This window comes from Thrips palmi, unplaced genomic scaffold, assembly GCF_012932325.1.
Source record: "Thrips palmi isolate BJ-2018 unplaced genomic scaffold, TpBJ-2018v1 HiC_scaffold_17, whole genome shotgun sequence".
Lineage (NCBI taxonomy): Eukaryota > Metazoa > Arthropoda > Insecta > Thysanoptera > Thripidae > Thrips > Thrips palmi.
The window spans coordinates 4426893-4445247 of NW_023144626.1; the positions used below are offsets into that span (position 1 = coordinate 4426893).

General features: G+C 60.2%; 1 protein-coding gene across 1 annotated transcript; it reads left to right on the forward strand.

Moving 5' to 3' along the window:
* The first annotated feature begins 676 nt into the window (after positions 1-676).
* LOC117643852 lies at positions 677-17989 on the forward strand. The gene is given in 3 exon segments (XM_034382970.1): positions 677-930; positions 13528-13975; positions 13978-17989. Coding segments are annotated over 3 exon segments (1602 nt in total). The 5' UTR covers positions 677-894; the 3' UTR covers positions 15096-17989.
* The last annotated feature ends 366 nt before the right edge of the window (positions 17990-18355 follow it).

Here is an 18355-nt window from a genome sequence, read left to right on the forward strand (position 1 = left end):
GGAGCCAGGCGGGCCAGGCAGCGCAGGGCCCTAGCGGCCCGCGGGTCTAACTCTCCCCCCGCGAGGCTCCCCGGCCACCGCGGCACCCACCGCGGCAGCCACCGCGGCACGGGGCACGGCCTGCTGGAAAACGCCTGCAACCATCCAGAGGGCCGAGAGAACGCTGTGTTTGCGCGCAGAAGGCTGCGAACTAGCGGAGCCAGGCGGGGCCGAGACGGCGGGGCCGGCAGGGCTGGCAACCCAACCCCCTCGCTACACCATCATGTTATGTCAAAGTGGTTGCTGCGGCGGTCGGGCGACTAGGGGCGGCGCTGCCGCCGCTGCCACCGCTGCCCCCGCGACGCCGGTGCCGTCGGCGCGGTGGTGGGCGTCGCGACGCAGCGCGCCGTAGCGGGGCCGGTGGTGTTGCAGCGGTGGCCGGTGGCTTGGGCGCTGGCGGCCTGGCGGCTGGCGCCCATGGGCGGCCCCAGACGAGCCGAGTCGGCGCAGCCGAGCGCAGCCGAGCTGAGCCGAGCCGCGCCGAGCCGAGCGGAGCAGCGCTGCCGGGGCCGCACGGTGCCGGGCTGAGCCGAGCCGAACCCGCCGAGCCGAGCGAGCCGAGCCGGGGGCACCGGAGGTTGGCCGAGCCGAGCCGTGCGCGGTTGAAGTAAACTGGGAGCGCAGGGGAGCCGAAGCCGGCCCGAGCTCGACCCGAACGCCGGCCGAAGTGGCACAGGGAAATTCCAGCGAAGGAAGGAAGGCTGCCGGGCGGGCGGGCTTCGCAGGCAGAGCGCTGAGCGCGCCATGGCGAACAGTGAAGTTAGTGCATGGCATGAGAGAACACGTCCCTGCGTACCGTCGGTGAGGAGGCAGCGCTGAGATGGTCTACCCGGCAGTTCTTCGCAACTATTCTGAATGCTGAATACAGCCGAAATGTGGTGTGATGTTCAGGTAAGCATGCCAGGAAAAGTGAGACACAAATTGTGTGCGTTTTTCACGGGTGTGGAAGGCTGTTTCGTGATATTATTGTGAGTTTCGAGGTGCTGTCATCCGTCTCGGAGGCATTGGATATTTCAAGTTTCTTGTGACAAGAAGCAATCAGTGGAAGTGCAGTGACTTGAAGACAGTGCGTCAGTGCAAAAGTGGACAGTGGCCGCATCCGTTTGGTCGCGGACATTTGGTGTAGTTCTGTCTGACTGACTTACAGCAGACGAGTCGTGTGAGAGGTTATGTTGTGATGGTGTAGTGCATACAAGAAACGGTGCGAACTCTTTGAGTGATGTGTGTCCTCTGGTGACCAGTGCCACAACACTTCGAGCATCACTCCGGCCAGTGCTTGTCGACTTGACATTTGGGATATTTCTCCCGACTTTGAAACTTTTTGACAGTTGTGTCACAGCAAGTCGACATTGCTGGTGAATCTTCAGACACCCTTGGCCCTCCCTTGGGTCTGAAAGTGGATGGATTGGCGCCGTCGATTTCGAAAAGAAATCGCTTCGGCTGAAATACTGTACTTGCCCCGTCGAGTGACGTTGTCTTCTGAAACAGGCCTCGGCGGCCCGTGATGCACTGGGCCCGCCGCGTTGCCGCGTTCAATGCTATTACGGCGGGCGCAGCGGGCGTCACGGTGCATCTTGAGACGCGTCTGCCGGTTGCTAAGCAACGCAGAGCAGCGCGACGAGGCAGACGAGACGAGGCGCACTGGACTTTGGTGCTGGCGGCCTACCTCGCCAGGGGCACGGCAGCGCTGGGCAGCACACGCCCGCGGCCAGCACGGCCAGCACTTGGAGCGCTGCGCCGTGTTGCACCCGGGTCGGACAAAACACCCCAATTTTTCATCGGGGCGCTTTTTGTTGAATCTAGACTGAAAATTGTGCACGTCGAAAACTTTCCTCTTGTTTCAAAATTTGTTGTCATCGCCGTGATGTGTGCCTATGATTGCGGAGGGTGCGGCCCAAATTGTTTCTCACGCATTTATTTCTCCCCTGACGTGTCAGCCCTGCGTTTGACAGCCCGCGTAGAACCGCTGCACAGGTGGATGCGGGGGAGGATTTGGAGGCTGTGGGGGGGGGAGGGGGGGAGCAAGATGATGAGGACGGTCGTCACCTTTTTTCTGTTCCTCGTCTAAGCCGAGCCGGGGGGTTCTTGCTGTTGCTGGCCTCGCCTAGCTTGGCCTGCCTGGGGAACCTGGGGACGGCCCGGCCGGTGCCCGCCCGTCCGCCCCGCCGGGGAGCACGGGGAGCTTGCGGGCCGAGGGACTGGAGGGACCGGCCGGCCCCGGCCCAGCGCGGCCCAGCACGGCCCAGCCGCGCAGGTAGGCAAGCCGGGACTCAGGTATGCAGGCGTGGTGGTGGAGCCCAGCCTGCGGAGCGCAGCGCAGGCAGCGCAGCGACCCGCGCTGCACCCTGACAATGCGCTGGCTGCGGGCTGGTTCCGAACCGTGCCTCGCCGCTCTCTCTCGCACCCTCTGCCCGTGAGAGCGAGAGAGCGCGAGCGACCAAGGCACTGTTCGGAATGAGTGCGCTGGCTGCGTCCCCTGTTCCTCGAAACGCTGTGGCCGCGCTGCCGCCACCCACGGGGTGCGTTCCACCCCTACGCACCCCTACGCCCCTCGAGGCCAGGGCGGCAGGGCGGCCTGGGCACACCGAGGGGGCCGACTCGGCGTGATCGCAAAGCAGCCTCGCTGTGGTGAAGGGGGCTCAATTATGACGACATGGCCGGGGATGCAGTACTTCATCCCCTCACTCTCGTCTCGAAAGGCTAGGTTTCGACTGGAGTTGTCTGTCCCAACATCGTGATTGTGGCTACCCCTTAGCGAGCCCAGCGGCCTGGCTGGCCGGGCGGGTACCGTGCCGCGGAGGCTGCGGAGGCTGGGGGTAGTTCCACCCGGGGTCCACCCCTCCCCTCGGGTGCCTTCCCTCCGACGAAGATGGCGAAAAGTCCGCGCCGCGCGCCGCGCCGTCCTCTGGGCGCACTATCACTGCTATCAGCCCAGACCGTTCCCGCCGCACGCCCCGCACACGGCCCCGGCCCGCCGTCCGCGCCGTCCCCGCCGTGTCGTCACTGTCAGTCGCCTCGACTCGGCGCGGTTATCGCCGCCGGGGCCTCGCCGTCCTCCTGCCCGCCAGCCTACGCCGAATGGCACTCGCCCTGGTCGTGGGGCTGCGGCGCTGCGCCCGGCCGGTAGGCCACCCTTCTTGTTCTTCCCTCGGCACGTGGTGCTAGACCGTACTTGGCGGCACGACGGCGTGCTCCGCGCCACGTGGGTGCTCTGACGCCCCGGCGCCGTGCTGCGCCGTGCTCGCAGCCTCGCACGCACGCGGCCGAAACGAAAACATGAATGCGGGTCAAACGGGTGGACAATGGGGCGCTCTCGGGCGCACCGACGGCACCGACGCCGCGCACAAGTTGAAGGCGGCGCCGTCCCTCGTGCCAGTAAATTTGGGCGCGCTGGTCTGTCAGTGTACAGGGCGTCGGTTTGGGCCGCAGGGGCCGCACGAGCAGGAGGAGGGTGTTGTTGGTGACGTGCTGGGGCGTCCGGTTGGTGGAGGGACGCCGCCGTGCCTTCCCTGCCAGCCGCTATAGTTAGACGCTGGCTTGCTGGCGCCCAGTCTGTCGCCGCGCCCCGCCACTCCCCGGCCGAGTGACGGGCTGACGGCGTGGCCCTGCCGCCTGTCTCTGCCCGCTCTGCGCGCGGCTCGCGGCTGGCTCGTGCAGATACTCCGTACTCGGCTCACGAGCGTCGCAAAGCGCGGAGTATCGACGATTTCCTGACGCGCGCCGGGCGCTCTGTCCACGCTGACGGGGTGACGGGCTGGCTGGGCTGGCCCGAGCGCGGAGCCTCCACCCTGGCCGTGTGGTGTCGCTGAGGGGGCAGTCTATCGAACTGCCCAGTGACTATTGGCAGAGGCTCGCACCTCGGTGTAAATTTACGAAACCGTATCTGCGCAACGAAAAGAGGCTGTGGGAGCCGTAGAGGCACACGCGCGCTCAGGGCCGAGCCAGCCGGCCAGACCAGTCGAGTGGCGCAGGCAGCTTGAGCAGGCAGCGGCCGCGAGGCACGGCGCAAGGCGAGACCGGGCGAGACGCAAGCGCGAGGCGAGGTTGGCCGCGTAGCCGCGTAGCCGCGCCGAGTCTTGGTCGGCGTGGCTGGCTGGTGTAGCGCAGGCAGGCCAGCCAACCACGGCGGGGGCCCCGAGCCCCGAAGCCCCGACGACTGGCCGCGCCGAGGTGCGTGGGGCTCCCTGGAAAACTCGCAACGGGTCGCACTATGTGGGATGATGCACAAGGCCGAGCGGCCGGCCAGTGCGCGACAGTATCAGGGCACTGGGAGTGCGCAGTGCGCCGCAATCTCGCTGAAGATGCGCTGCTGTTGAGCTTCATGGAATGGCGGTGGCGTTCGCCGCGCTGGACGTGGACGTCCAGAGCGACGAGTTGAGGGGAAACGTTGGAGGAGCACGGCGTTTGCACTTGCCCGCGGTGCAGGGCAGCGCCACGGGCCTGCCTACCCGCCGGGCGTTGGCCGCGCCGCCTGGCTGCCCTAAGGCTGCCCGATCCGGTACGGGGCCCCTGGCTGCCCCTGGCTTCTTGGCGCGACCGGAGAGTGCCCCGCGGTAGGCGTGGCCCGGCGTGGCGCGGCTGGCGGAGTCTGTGCTGCCCGAGGACGCCGCGGTGCCGTGGTGGTGCCGCGGTCCGCGCGCCCAGAACGGCGAAAAAAAAGCTCCCCGTCGTTCCCTCTCACCAGCTGGCGTCGATGCTCGGGGGTTGGGGTTGGAGATTGGAAATCGGACCGGCAAATTGAGCGAAACGTTGAGGAATGTGCACCGAGGCGTTGCTGCATGTGTGCCGATATCGGCCGTGTCCCCCTTGAACCCGACCGCGTACTACAGCGTACTCGTGACACGTTATGCCCTAACGCTGGCTTGTCGTTTTTGCAGGTAAAGACGGGACCTGGAATCGGCGAATGATGCGACCTGTCGATCCAGCGCGGCTCGCTGCATCTTGAACTGGGTATGTCTCGGTTCTCGATCCCTTTTCGGTTAAGTTTGCCATTACACCTTTGCCTTACTGTGTGTGAAACTACCTCCACTTGGTTTGACATTGCTCGTGCTGAACGCCTTGTCTTGTTATTTGTGTTTGGTCCGGCGCTCCCCCGTCACGGGCCAGTTGGCCAGTTGGCCGCCCTGTGGCGCCACTGCTTTTAAGTTGGCGGTACTGCGGCGCCACGGCTTTTTAGTTGGCAGCCCCGAAGACTCGGTCGCGGCGCCGTGGCGCGGTGATTCAAAGTGCTGCGCGGAGCTGGCAGGGAGAGGGGGCTCTCCGCTCCTCTCCGCCCAGTGCTGCTGGGCCGGGCGGGGTTGGGCGCTGCAGCGCGGCACGGCGCTGGGTTCGCCATCTAGCGGCGGAACCCCGAGGCTCCACCTCCGCGCTCCGCTACGCCAAGTTGCTGGTGCGCTGCGGCCGGGCCTTCGGGCCTTCGGGCCTTCGGGCCTTCGGGCCCTGCCGCTCCCCTTCCTCTGAGGCCCCTTTCCGCCACCCTCCCACCGACTGCCACTCCCACCCCCGGCGCGGCGGCAGCGGTGGTGGCCGCGTGCGAGAGGCAATGGAACTGGGGGTGGGAGGGAGGGGTAAAATAATGGTATTAGATTTACAGAGGGTGGGTGGGAGGGAGGGAGCGAGAGGGACCAAGGGTGAGGGAGTATTTCCGAGGGACAGAAAGGGGAGAGAATGTTGGGGATGAAAAAGTTTGGTGCCGGCGGGGAAAAAAAGGACCGCGAGTGGGCGGGGGAGGGAAGGGAAGGGAAGGGGGTGGTGGAAATTTCGGCTATTCCCGCCCTACCTCGTTTCGTGAAAGTAACAATGTCGTTCTCTGTGCATCGCAATTGTATATCTGCTCATTTTTGTGGATCTCTGATTTAATCAAATTTTCTGCACTGTCTCTGGTCGTGAGTGCCGTTTCGTGTAAACTGAGGTATTGCTCGGATCATATTTTACTTTTTGCTCGAGCCGTTTCTCTATCAATTTAATTACTCATTCTTAAGATTTGCCATTTTTGTAGTTGATTTTTCATTAACTCAATATTATTATCTTTTTGTTCCTCAGTAACGCATAACCCGGCCTTAGCGGCCAGAGTGCTGCAGGGGGCCGAGATCCGCGCGCCTTGGAAGTAAACTCGCGACAAAAATACTCCTTGCCCCAGAGCCAGACTAGAAAGTACCCAAGGGGGTGCGGCCTACCTAGCAGGGCCTCTAGCAGGGCCTAGCGCGGGCAGGCTGGCGGAGACCCTCGGTACCCCACGGTACCCCTCGGCCAGCAGACAGCTCGTTGGAGCGCCGCTACGCCGTGCTGCGCGCCGCGCCGCTAGCGTTCGTACCGTGAGACAGACCGGGCCGCGCCGAGCCGCAGCGCGCCGAGTGCGCCAGCCAGCCAGGGGCCTCGGGCAGCCTCAGGCCTGCCAATGGCTGTTGGGCCCCTCGACTTGCGCGGCCAGCCGAGGCACCGCCGAGGCACCGCGGCTACAGTCGCTTCGCCGTAACTTGCTGCCGCCGACTTACATAAACCCCGCGCTGTGCCCAGGCTGTGCCCGCTGTGCCGCGGCCCCATGCCTGTTGCTCCGCCATTGTTGCCACATCTCAAGTTGCGTGGCGGTCGCAACAATGTTGAAACCGCCCCTGCCCGTCGGAACGGCGTACCCCTGGCGGTGGTGGTGCCCCTGCCCCTGTGCGGAGACCACGGCCACCAGAGGGTGTGCAGTTCGGCGAGCCCGCCAAGGCCCTCCGCCCAAGGCTGCCGAAGACCCGTCCGGTCTTGGGGAACTTCCCTCGACGCAGCGCGGAGTAGCGCTGCAATTGTTGTTAGTGTCAACACATGGCTGGAGTAGGTACGCGGGGCTCACCGCTTCCTTGCGTCCCCCTCCCACTCGGCGCAGAGCGCTTCGATGCGGCGTATCGCCGATACGGGGGGCTCTAGGCCTCGCGCTCGGCGCCCGGCCCGGCACTGTATGTTTTTACGCCAGACGCGCGGCGCGGCGCCAGGGGAAGGACGCCACAATGGCGCGACGCCCCGCGACGCCCCGCGACGCCCCGCGACGCCCGAGACGATCAGCTGATGAGGCCCGCGGTCCTGGCCGCCCTGGCTGGCCGGCTCGCGCTCTGGATACCGCTGCCGGCGCTCCATACTCCTGGACAATAGGGTCGCCACGCACCCCTCAGTCGCCTGCCGCCCCCGGCACGCCCCATGCCGAGACACCGCGACGTGGGCGTTGCGTTTTGAACTCAGCTGGTTCCCTTTTTCATCTGCTGGGGACGTTTTCCGTTTTATTTTTCTCCTCCCCTCTGGATCCGGCCGCCGGTGCTGGCGAGACCATCCGGCCGTGCGCGCCGCGCGCGGGAAGACAGGCGGGCAGCCCGGCAGCCAGCCCGACGGCTGGCAGGAAGGTGAGGGGGAACAGGGCGGGCTGGGTCGAGCCGGGCCGGGCCGTGAGGCCGTCGGCCGTCGTCCCCATGAGTCGGCTGGTTGGTAGGCCCGGGCAGGTGGGCCCGGTGGGCCCGGTGGGCCAGAGCTGTAGGAGGTCGCTAGCCTACACTAGACGTGCTGGAACAGAGTCTCTCTCTCACTCGCTCGCTCTCGCCAGTCCCCACCTCTCGCCGTGTCCTCCAGACTGAATTTCTCGGGGCTGCAATTTGGCAGACACCAGGCGATCCATCGTTCAACAAAGCAGAATGAACGAGAATTTTGAAAATAAAAATTCTGTAGTTTCTTCAGAGCGATCCGCAAATACTCTTGAAGCGGCAGCAGTCTGATTGCGAGAGTCGTTTTCGTTGCTCTGTCTCTTTCGCACTCATGAGGCATCCTGCGCAGGAGCGAGAGGCAGCGGCGAAAACTACGCCTCTCGTCTACAGCCTGCCGTGACTTCCCTCCTCTGCTTGTCCACGACGTGTCCACGACGTGTCCACGACGCCGGCGCTCGCGGTCGCCTTCCCAGCCTTCCCTCGCGACGTCGCCCAGCGCCCGTCGCCGCAGACTGCGTGCCCGATGCATTCCGCCGGCTCTTCGGGTCGTCCCGAAGTGTCCCGAATCCCCGCCGAATGGCATTTCGGCCCGCGCGGCCGGCACTCGGTTCGCCGTCGTGGTGGGGACAATGTCAAACTACCCCCGTTCATAAAACAATGCACCTGTCAGCTGGCGGGCCGGCGGCCGTGGTGGCGGCCGGTGTTCGCGCCTCGCGCTGACAGGATTTACAATGGGGTGGATTAGCGGTCGCAAGGTCGCCTCGCACTGCCTCGCACCGGCCGGCTGCCTGGCGGTGTGGCGGTGGCGTCGTCCCGACCTCATCAAACACGCCGCTGTTTCGTCCTAGGTCACTTTTATTGCCGGATCGTCTCGTCGGTCAGCTGATGGGGTGCGAAGCGGTGCGGGGCAGGAGTGTCAGTCAACCCAACAACGAGGTGTCGTCTACCGGCGGCCGAAGGCTGATGATGGTTGCCGTCGTGGTCACGGAGTCGCCGTACCGGTGCCACCCCTGTGGTGCCACCGTGGTGCGCACGTCGCCGTCGGAGAGCTGCGTGCGCACGGAGCAGCGGACACCGCGGCCGAGGCCGGCGGTGTCACGTCTCGTCGTCGCCGAGGTCTCGGGTACTTTGTCCCTCGGAACGCGGCCACCCACAAGCGCTCCATTTCCCAGTTGCTGCAAATTCGGCCAAGGTTGAATTCGACAGATTAGAAGTCTGCCGCGTTCTTACGCATTCCAATATATATTATATATACGCGCGCGCGAGCTGAGCCCGTGCTGGCTGGTGTATAAAGTCAAAGGGAAAATTCAGAGTATCTCCGTCTCTCTCGCTCGCACTGCTCGCGCTGGCTCAGCGCTGTCGACCGAGGCAGGGCGGGGGCTGGGGCAGGAGGGCTGGTGGGTTGGGTATGAGGGTCCCCCTTCCCCTCACCCCGCGCCGCCCGCCCCGCCCTGCGCGGCCCTGCGCGGCCCCACCCTCCTACACCCCGCCCCGCCCCGCCCCGGTGGCGTCCCGTCCGCCTCGCAGCTCGGGCCGGGCTGGCGGGCTGGCTGGCTCCCCTCCACTCCCACAATGTCCACGGCCTCCACGGTCTTCCCACTCCCACTCTCACTCCCACTCCCCACGCTTCTCCCAGCGCTGCGCTGCGAGCTCCACCGTGCTTCGGCGCGGGCTCGCCCTGTCTCTCTCCTTTTTCTCTTTCTGCCTCTCCCGCTGTTACCTCCGTCTCTCTCTTTCCCTCTCTCTGTCTCTTTATGTTCTTTTGCTCCCTCGCCGTATTCGTGCACCCAAGTTTTTCGCTGCCCGGCGAGCGGCGTGTGCTTCTTTTGGATTATTTTCTTGTTCACATTTTTCTCTGTTGATGTTACCAGCTAGAGAAAAGGACCTAAAATAAAAATGGGACGGAAAACACCCAAACGGCGCGGCGCGGGAGGAAATGATCCGAAAGTTGATCCTGTTTGTTGCGATGTTGGGGGTGGTGAAGTTTGTTCGAAAGTTTGAAAATCCCCTTCTACCGCCCCTCTCTCCCCACGGCCCCACGGCACCACCCTCCTCCCCATTTCTGCTCCCCACGCGACACGGCCGCCGGGCGTTCGACCCTCTCCCTCCCTCTCTCTCGCTTCCAAATGGAAATACGGGGAGGGGAGCCAAGGGGAACCCCAACGATCGAGGATGGGCGGATGGAGTGAGGGGAGGCAGGGCGAGGCAGGGCGAGGCAGGCAGCCCGGCGGGGTAGGGCGGCTCTTGTAGGGGAATAGGGTTGTGAAATACGGAGGGGACGGGCCGGGCTGGGCTGCCTGGGCTGGCTGGGTCGAGCGAGGGATGGGTTGGGGAGTTGAGGAGCTCTAGGAGGGTTGGGACGACGGCAGGGAGGGAGGGGGAGGGAGGGGAAACAACTGACAGCTAGGGATAGTATAGGGGACGCCTCCACTACCGCTTGCGCTATTTCGGTTCATGTTCCGGTGCCGAATGCTGCCCCTGTTCATTACTATTGAACGCATCTCTAATAATGCTTACCTTTCCCCCTGTTCGACTCGTCCAATCCGATAGTGGCGCCATTCCGCCGGCCGTGATGATGAGGCAGTGTATCGGTAGACTGGACGTTCAAACCCTCCCGCTTTAGTGGGGGTTCGCGACCCGCGGCCGCGGGGGTGACCTGCTGTGTCTGGCGCGTTCAAGGCGGGCAAGGCTCTGCCGGGGAAGTGACGCACTCGCCAGCCTCCACCCTGCACCGCCCTGGCCGTGGCCAAGCCGTAGCCAAGCCGTGGCCGGACGGGGGAAGTCTTTCGGAACCTGCCGCCGCCGTGCCGCCGTCACGGTCTGCCCTGCCGCGGGAGTGCTTGCAGTGCCGCGGGCCTTCCAGTGGGCCTACGTGACTCGGCGCCACGAGCCCCCACGCGTTGAGGTCACCCGCGCCTCCCCTTTCGCTTCAATTCTAGATGTGACACGGGCAGCCCTCTGCAAATATTTAGAAATTTGCAGTAATAAATTTTGCTGGTGGAAATTTGCTGCGGAAAATTTCGATGGTTTCCAGCTGGCAGAACGCGCGAGGGCAGGAGAGGCGGGGCAGGGCCCTCGCCTTTGTTGCGACAGTCAGACGGAACGTTCCCTGCCTGCCCTGCCCGTTCTCCTGCCCGCCGAGCAGCTTGGTGCTGTGCTTCGTGTGCTTGTCGGCGGCGCGGCGGCCTGGGGTCCGGGATGGTGCGGGGCAGACGGCGGGCAGGCGGGCGGGGGGAGGAGTGGAATGGAGTGGAGCTGTCAGATGAGCCGGCCTGCCGGCTGGCCTGGCTGCCTGGCTGCCTGCCTGCTTGGCCGCCGCCAGCTCCGTCTGGCCGCTCCAGGGGGCGGGGAGGGGAGCTGAAGAACACAAAGGTTCTCGCTGAGCTGGCCGAGCTGGCCGCCGTGGCTGTTCCGAGAGCACGGGAAAGCACGGCACACGGGTAGGGGCCGACGTCCGGCTCAGCCCCAGCGAGGCCCAGCCAGGCACAGCGCGGCCCCGGCCCGGCGCAGCCCGGCGTCCCTCTCTGTCCCACCCGTGCAGTGTGCCAGGCTGGACGGCGTTCTCCGTCCCTCTCGCAGTGCGTTCCTGCGAAGTGGGACGGAGGAGGCCGGATGTTCCGATGTGCCTCCTTGCAGTGCCTGTCTCTGTCTGCGTGCGCGCCGTGCCGGAGGAGAAGGCCTCCCTCTGCCGGCTCGTCGTTCTGTCTCTCTCTCGCTTATGGGGCGTCCGATAGGGGTGCGAGAGAGACAGCGACAAAAGCACTGTCCCGCGGTGCGGACTTCGGCCTTCGGCCGGCTGGCAAATTCGGCGCGGCGGAGCGCAGGCTTACAGTCGCCACCCTCGCGGCTTGCGGTTCGCAGGGTGGCAAGCCGTTGGCTTCAGGAAGTCCTGCGAGTCCTGGACGTCCTGGAACGGTTCGGACCGCGCCTCGAGACGCCCGTTTCCGTGTCTAGCGCGCGGCAAACCTTGGCCGTCAAGGTTACGGGTCCGGACCCAAGTGTCCCGGACTCCAGCCAAGCTCGGCGCCGTGCCGTCGCCGTCGCAGCGGCGCTGCGGACCCGGGTTCGCCGTCCACCCGCGGCAGCGCCACCTGTTATTCCACGCCATTCCGCTCAGCTGATGGCATTTGGAGGTGAAGATGAGCGCCAAGGCCTCCGAGGCCCGCGCGGCAGGGCGACCCCGCACCCCGCCCATCGCCCCGGCCAGCTGTGCTCCTTTAGGGGAGGCTTGGCCACCTGGAGGCTAGGCATGTGGGGGCTGCTCGGCGCGCTGCTCGGCGCGGCACTCCGGCAGGCAAGGCAGTCCTGGCAGGCAACAGCAACGCCGTCCAGGCAAGCTGGCAGTCCAGCCGAGCCAGCAGACGCTCATTCCACAAACTCGTTCTGTGGAGGACGGGGACGGGGACGGCTGCAGACAGGCGGGCGGCGCGGCGGACGGCCGGGCGGCTGGCGGGGCTGGCGGCGGGAGGACGAGGGAGAGAGAGAGAATGCGAGAGGAAAGAGAGGGCGAGAGGGCAGGGCGGTGAGACGAAGGAGGCGGGGGGAGGCGGGGTCCGCGCCATGCCGCATGCCTGACGCTGGCTCAGCTCCGCTGCCTCCCCTGCAGGGGCATCGCCGAGCCGAGCGCCGAGCGGAGCGCCATCCTGGAGAATATTCGCTGGAGAGCAAAATGAACGAAAGCCAGGGAGAAAAATAAAAAATGTGTCTCGAACAAAATAACGCAATCTCGTCGTCTTTGTTGACCGGAATAAAGGACGTGTATTTCTTGCCGAGTTTGCACCGAGAGCGTGGACTCGCGATACTGACTGACTACGGTGTGCAAGACTGGCTGCTCGGTCAGTTTTTGCAGGACGCACGCGCGAGAGGAGTCGCGGCCGTGCTGTGTGACACACTGCTTGGACCAGCAACCAGCGCACGTTCCCCGAGACGCAGTGAACAGCGCGCCGTGCGCCGCCCGGGCGGCACCGCGTTGCACTGTGTCGCGACGCGGCCGCACGTACACCGTACTCACACACCTGTCTTTGTTTTTATTATTGCTGTTGGGCACGTTTCCTGAAACCGTATCAGCTGAGCGACGTGACGTCACAAACTGCGGCCATTAGACGCGTCGTCAATGGAGTGTGGCGGCGCGGGGCGGGGCTGCGCGGGGCGGCGAGGCGCGGGGCTCGGCGGGGCCATTCATCGCCTCCATTGACCCTCCGCGTCGCCCCGGCCCGGCGTGCTCTGCTTACGCCTCGTTGTGGCAGGTCGTTTGGCGTAGGCGTCTCGATGCTTATCGAGCGGGTATTCAAAGGAATCACCACGCGCCGCCCGGCCGCCCGCCGCCCGTTCAAGCCCCTACCGAGAGAGATGGACCACAACCGCTATTTTGGCACCTCGGCTCGCGCGGCACGCGCCCCGCCCCGCCCGCCCAGCCGGCAGGAATTATGGCGATCCTGCCATAAATCGTAGGCCACGCGCTCGGGCGGGGCGGGGCGGGCAGAACAAGTGATCGCCATCAGACAATCAGCTGTTCGGCCTGAAGCCGCCGTGGTGCCGTATCCGTATCGCGTGGCGAGCGGGTCGACCGCGTCTGTCTGGGCTCAGCTTGAATGCTTTAGGGAGCTGGCTGCTCGGGCTGCCCCGCCGTGCCCCGCCGCGGTGACGTCACAGACGAGACACATGAGTACGTGTCCTGCCTCGCGATGCCGGCCGTGCACGCGTGCCCGTGTTGTTGACACTCTGTCTCACTCACTCGCATTAGCCACGCCGGCCTTCACCCACTGCATACTGCATCAATCTGTTGTCGCGCACTTGAACCCGACAAGGCGACGGGGGATGCGGCATGGCATGGCACCGTCCCTTACTTGAACTCCGCTGTCGGCGTCTCGGGTGGCGTTCCGAGAGTTCTGGCGCCTCGTTTGGTGCAGCAGAGCGCGGCGGCGCGGCCTTGTCCAGTGTGGCGGCCGAAGCTTATCGTCGAGATAACGCCCTGCTTGTGGTGGGCTTGCCGCTCACGTCAGCACCTTGTCTAACCCTTTGCTCTCTTGTGTTGCAGACCCCGGTAATGATGGGACTCCAGGCCACCGCCACCAAACGGAAACTCGAGGACGGCGGGGGTGGTGCCGACGCCGAGGACGGCGACTGGGCGCCGCGGCCGCAAGCCAAGGTGGTCCGGACGGAGGCCCCCGACGCCGACGACTGGGGCGTGGACTCAACGTCCGCCGCCCTGGCGACGTCGCTCCTGTCTGACACGGCGGACGATAGCGATGAGGAGGACGAGGAGGACGACGTGGAGGAGGGCGACGAGGCCTACCTACCCGCGGGGAGGAGCTACCAGATGGGCTACACGACGGCCCCGCAGTACGACCAGGGCTACCAGTACCGCTACCACCGCGCCAATGGGTACTGGGGGCCTGGTCCCGGCCCTCAGCCATCGCCCCCGGCACCGGCGGGGTACTACCGCCAGGACGTGGTGACCGTGCACGGCCCCAACGCGGTGCCGCCGCCCCGCCCCAGACGCCGCCGCCGCAACCCGTGGCGCCCGGCCCGCAGCAGCAGCAGACCATTCGGTGTGACGAGAATGGCAAATCGTACCTGGACCTAGGCAGCAGTTACCCTGTGAATAGTGTCAACCACGTGAACCAAATGGCCAAGTGTTGTGACGGCAGTCGGACTAGTTGGTGCTCGCGGGGGCCGGGCCCGGGTGGACCGGGCTCGTGCTACCGCCAGCGACGCCTGGCCGTGCTCAACCTGTCCATGTGCAAGCTGGGTCGCTACCGCCAGTTTTCTGACCCTTCCCTCCGCCGCTCCGTGCTCATCTGCAACACGCTGCGGCTGCTGGAGCGCGAGATGGAGCAGGACGGCTGCTTCTTCAACTCGCCGGCGCAGGCTGCGCAGCCTGCGCAGCACGGCGGCATGGGCAACGCGGGCAACGCGCGGGAGCAGTGCGGTCCGTGCCCGCAGGCCGCCAGCCCCGTGCAGCACAACGCCAACCAGCCCCAGCAGCCCCAGCAACCCCAGGCCGTGGTGGCGGGCCCCGGGCCGCTGCCGCCCCACGCCTACCACCAGCAGTTTGTGGAGGCGCCCCTCGGCGTGCCCGGCAACGGCCACGGCTACCCCCCCGCCACGCCGTACCGGGTGCCTGAGCCCACGGCGTACGAGCAGAACTTCCGAGAGCTGACCACCCTGACCGCCCCCCTGCGGCCAACGCCCTTCCCCAGTCCGGCCCATCCGGGCTGCGACAGTGATTCTGGCCTCGGCGACGACGACACGACCCGCGGCATCAACTGGGGCTCGGTGCTGTCGCTGTCCTCGCAGTCAGATCTGGACCCGCTCAACAACAACGAGCTCTTCCCCGCGTCGCCGACGCCCTCCCCCTCCCCGCCCTCCCCCGCGTCCTCGGGCCACTCCAACTCCGACTCGCTGGGGCTCCTCGGTGACGAGGACCTCGGCCACGAGTTCGACGATTTCTTGCCGTCGTGGAAGCTGACCCCGCTGAGTGCGGACGACTTGCTGAAGAGCGTCCCCTGTGGGCCTTGCGGACCCTGTGCACCTGTCGCCAATGTGAACCACGCTGGCGAGGGCGAACTAGACTCTTTAATGCATGTCCTCGTGGGCACGTAGGAGCGGCTGCATTCGGGCCAACGCCCAAAACACTCTTTAAAACAAAGTACCTGCTTTTTTTTCTATAAAATCAAATTCCAACCTTATTGTTTCATAGTAAAGGATGTTCTAATTTTCTTTCTCGTTTCTAGATTTTTAAGAATTAATGTTGTTGAGCTGCGCTACCTGTCAGTGAAAGCAAAGTCGTCTTGTTAAGTGCAGAGGTTGTGAGGGGGGATGCCCCAACTTGTTAAACATACTCATACTGGACTGACTTTTATCTTGCCGGGTATATGTTTTTAATTTGTTGTGTTGATCATACTTCACAACATGCCTGTATTTGGGAGGAAGTCCATGATATATGTGATTTGCGTGGTCTCAGAAATATTTTGGGATTGAAGTGATCTTGCCTTGTATTGTTGCCTTCTATTTGAATTTATTTAATTTTCTGGTACCTGAAGAAAAATGTAGAAAAGCTTTGAGACAATGTTCATAGCCACTGCATTCTCTTCTGCAGCTCTTATCATATTATTTGACTGATCAGTTTTCATACCGCTTGCAGAATATTTTGATATGTCTTAATTTGTTTTTAAGCTTTTGAAGAAGTCACAGTCTTTTCCTCTAAGGAAAAACTGATCACTCAAAAGTCTGCTGTGCGCTCAATCATTCTCTTAAGTTTAAATTATCTCACTCACTGGCTTATGTTTTTCTTGTTTAGTTAAGGATTGAATGCCATGGAAGTTACTGTTGAGGCCATATGGCAATCAGACATTAATATTTTAATTTGCACTCTCCAAAATTATTTTGTATACCCAAAAGTACAGTAACATGTAAGAAGTGAGACTATATTTTTTTTAAAAAGGCAAACTGGACGTAACTCATGTAGGAGAAATCGAATGTTCAGTGTTTGTTGGCCAACAGCTGGCAGTGGTATATTTGTGGAAACCAATGATTTAATCTTTACAAGTTCCCTCATTTACTTTGCTGCTGTTTCAACCACAAATTTTTATTTACAGTTTCAGTTTTTCTTTCATTTGCTCTCTGTGAGTAAAGAAAGGGCAGTTCTTCTTGGTTTGAAACTAACTAAATTAGTAATGGCTAAATTCTACCAAATATTTCTGCAAGTAGGAGTGATGCATCAGCAATGGATATGGATTACTTAATTGGAAATCACTTATGATCTCATTTACATGAAATGACGTAACTTAAATCTATTGAACTACAATTGTGTCCATTCTTATACTCATTTTTTGTTGTTGTTTACTTAATTTTAAATCATTCACATATTAGGCGCAGCAAAGATATAATAAGTTTCCTGTGACCTCAAAATATGTCCCAGGTAACATTTACTTACCAAGCCATTGTGATGACTTATTTACTTCTGATTTCAAAATCAATGGTTGTGGAATGTCCCTTTCATTTGTAGGTAAAACAAACAAAACGGTTCTTTGTGTTCTTGGAGTAGCTCTATGTAAATAGTTGTGTTATATATATTATTTATATATATACACACACATATATTAAAAACATAAATATATATATAATTATATGTTATAGTTGAAGTTTTTTGTGCGGAGACTAGCGATGTGCTTAGTGTTTAGAGTTGATGCCCAAAGCATCCATACGGTGCCCTTGTATGCTATACTATTTATGTCATTTTCTTTGTGTTCGAAGAAAGAAATTCAAAATCTAATCCTTTTTTCAGTCAGTAATCTTTATGAAGGCTCATGTCAAAGCATACAATGTTGGCTCAAGTCAGTACCGCCGTATTGTACTTCTAGTCCTTTCGCGCGCCGGTCTCCGTACTCAAAGAACACAAAGAACCGGTCCTTGTAGCCCACACTTAAAAGCGTCCGTGGTTGTTTCACTAAAAAAAATATCGTATTTCGGTATTTATTGTTTTAGCTCAGGATATATACGTCATATTTTAATTGTCATGAATAGGTTTATGACGTTTATAGTGTTCTCATGACAGATCGATGCAGTTCATTTCTCCAATAGTTCAAATGTGGTTGAAAACCGGCCATAGTCTAAAGCTATTAGTGTCAAGCATCTGTTTTTCTTTATCTCGGTGTTTGTGTGTTCGGTCATAGCAATAGGTAACAACAGTTTGCAAAGTGCATTCACTGGCTGTGATGTCAAAAGGGATGTAGTGTGTAAGTGCTAAGGGAGGAATTTGTAGAGTACTAATTATGCATTCTTGTGCCATAAACAAATAAGCAAGAAGAACAGCCTTCTTCGTGCTCAATTAGTTCTTGCTCGCCGAGACATGACACTAACACTGTCATTAGTGGATTTTAAATCATGATTCAAATTGTGTATGGTTCTTGTGATTGATAGGTGCAATGCTGATGAAATTTTTTGTGGATTCAGATTGGCGTTTCCTCAGGAAGTATTTGGTTTCATTAAGTGCTTTCTCTGCACTGTCAATACCAATTTTGTCACAGCTGTTTAAAGCCTCAGTTGGGTTCAAGTATTGTCTCTTATCAGATTTTGTCTTATTAACTGAAAAATTTGCCTCTATTGTGATGCGACATAAATTACCATAGTGTTGAACCATAGCCAATTGGGAATCATGGACAGCATTTGCAGTTGGAGAAATGAAGTGTTTGTTAGTGGGTGTCAGCCTTCCAACACGGTGGTCGTGAGCGATACAGATTTTGCTGTGATACTTGTGTTGTACAATTAATTATTAATTTGTAAAGAAATAGTAATGTCAATAAATTTCTATGATAGGTGTGAATGGGAGATGAGATGTGTGTGTGTGTGAGACTAGGAGAGAATGATGTTGCAATAATTATCCATATTATTGAGTAGAGAAATTTTTATTAACATTCTGATTATTAGATGATTTACCAGTAAGTACACTGCTGAGTATTGAATCAATAAACTGAACCAAGTTTCTGTAAAACTGATTCGTCTTCTTACCTTCCTTACTACCAATCCCAATGAAAAGCCTGCAGTACATAGCATTCCACATTCTCCATCCAGTGAAGACATTCAATAAACTAAATTCTGATAGGGTATACCCTAGTTTTTTTTCTTTTGAGTTTATGAAGTTGCTTTTTACAATCATTACGATACCATCATTTTTAAACAAATGATTTCATTCAGTTCAATTTCATTACAGTCAACTACTGAAATGTGAAGTGACCCGCAGTGAGTCAAGCCTCACTCTAAGGTAATTACTGTGACACTTCGTTTCCCTGACCCTAAACTTTCAAAAGAAAGTTCAGAAAAGCTTTGTACCACCGTAAACCTTTCATCATCTTTTGAGAGAG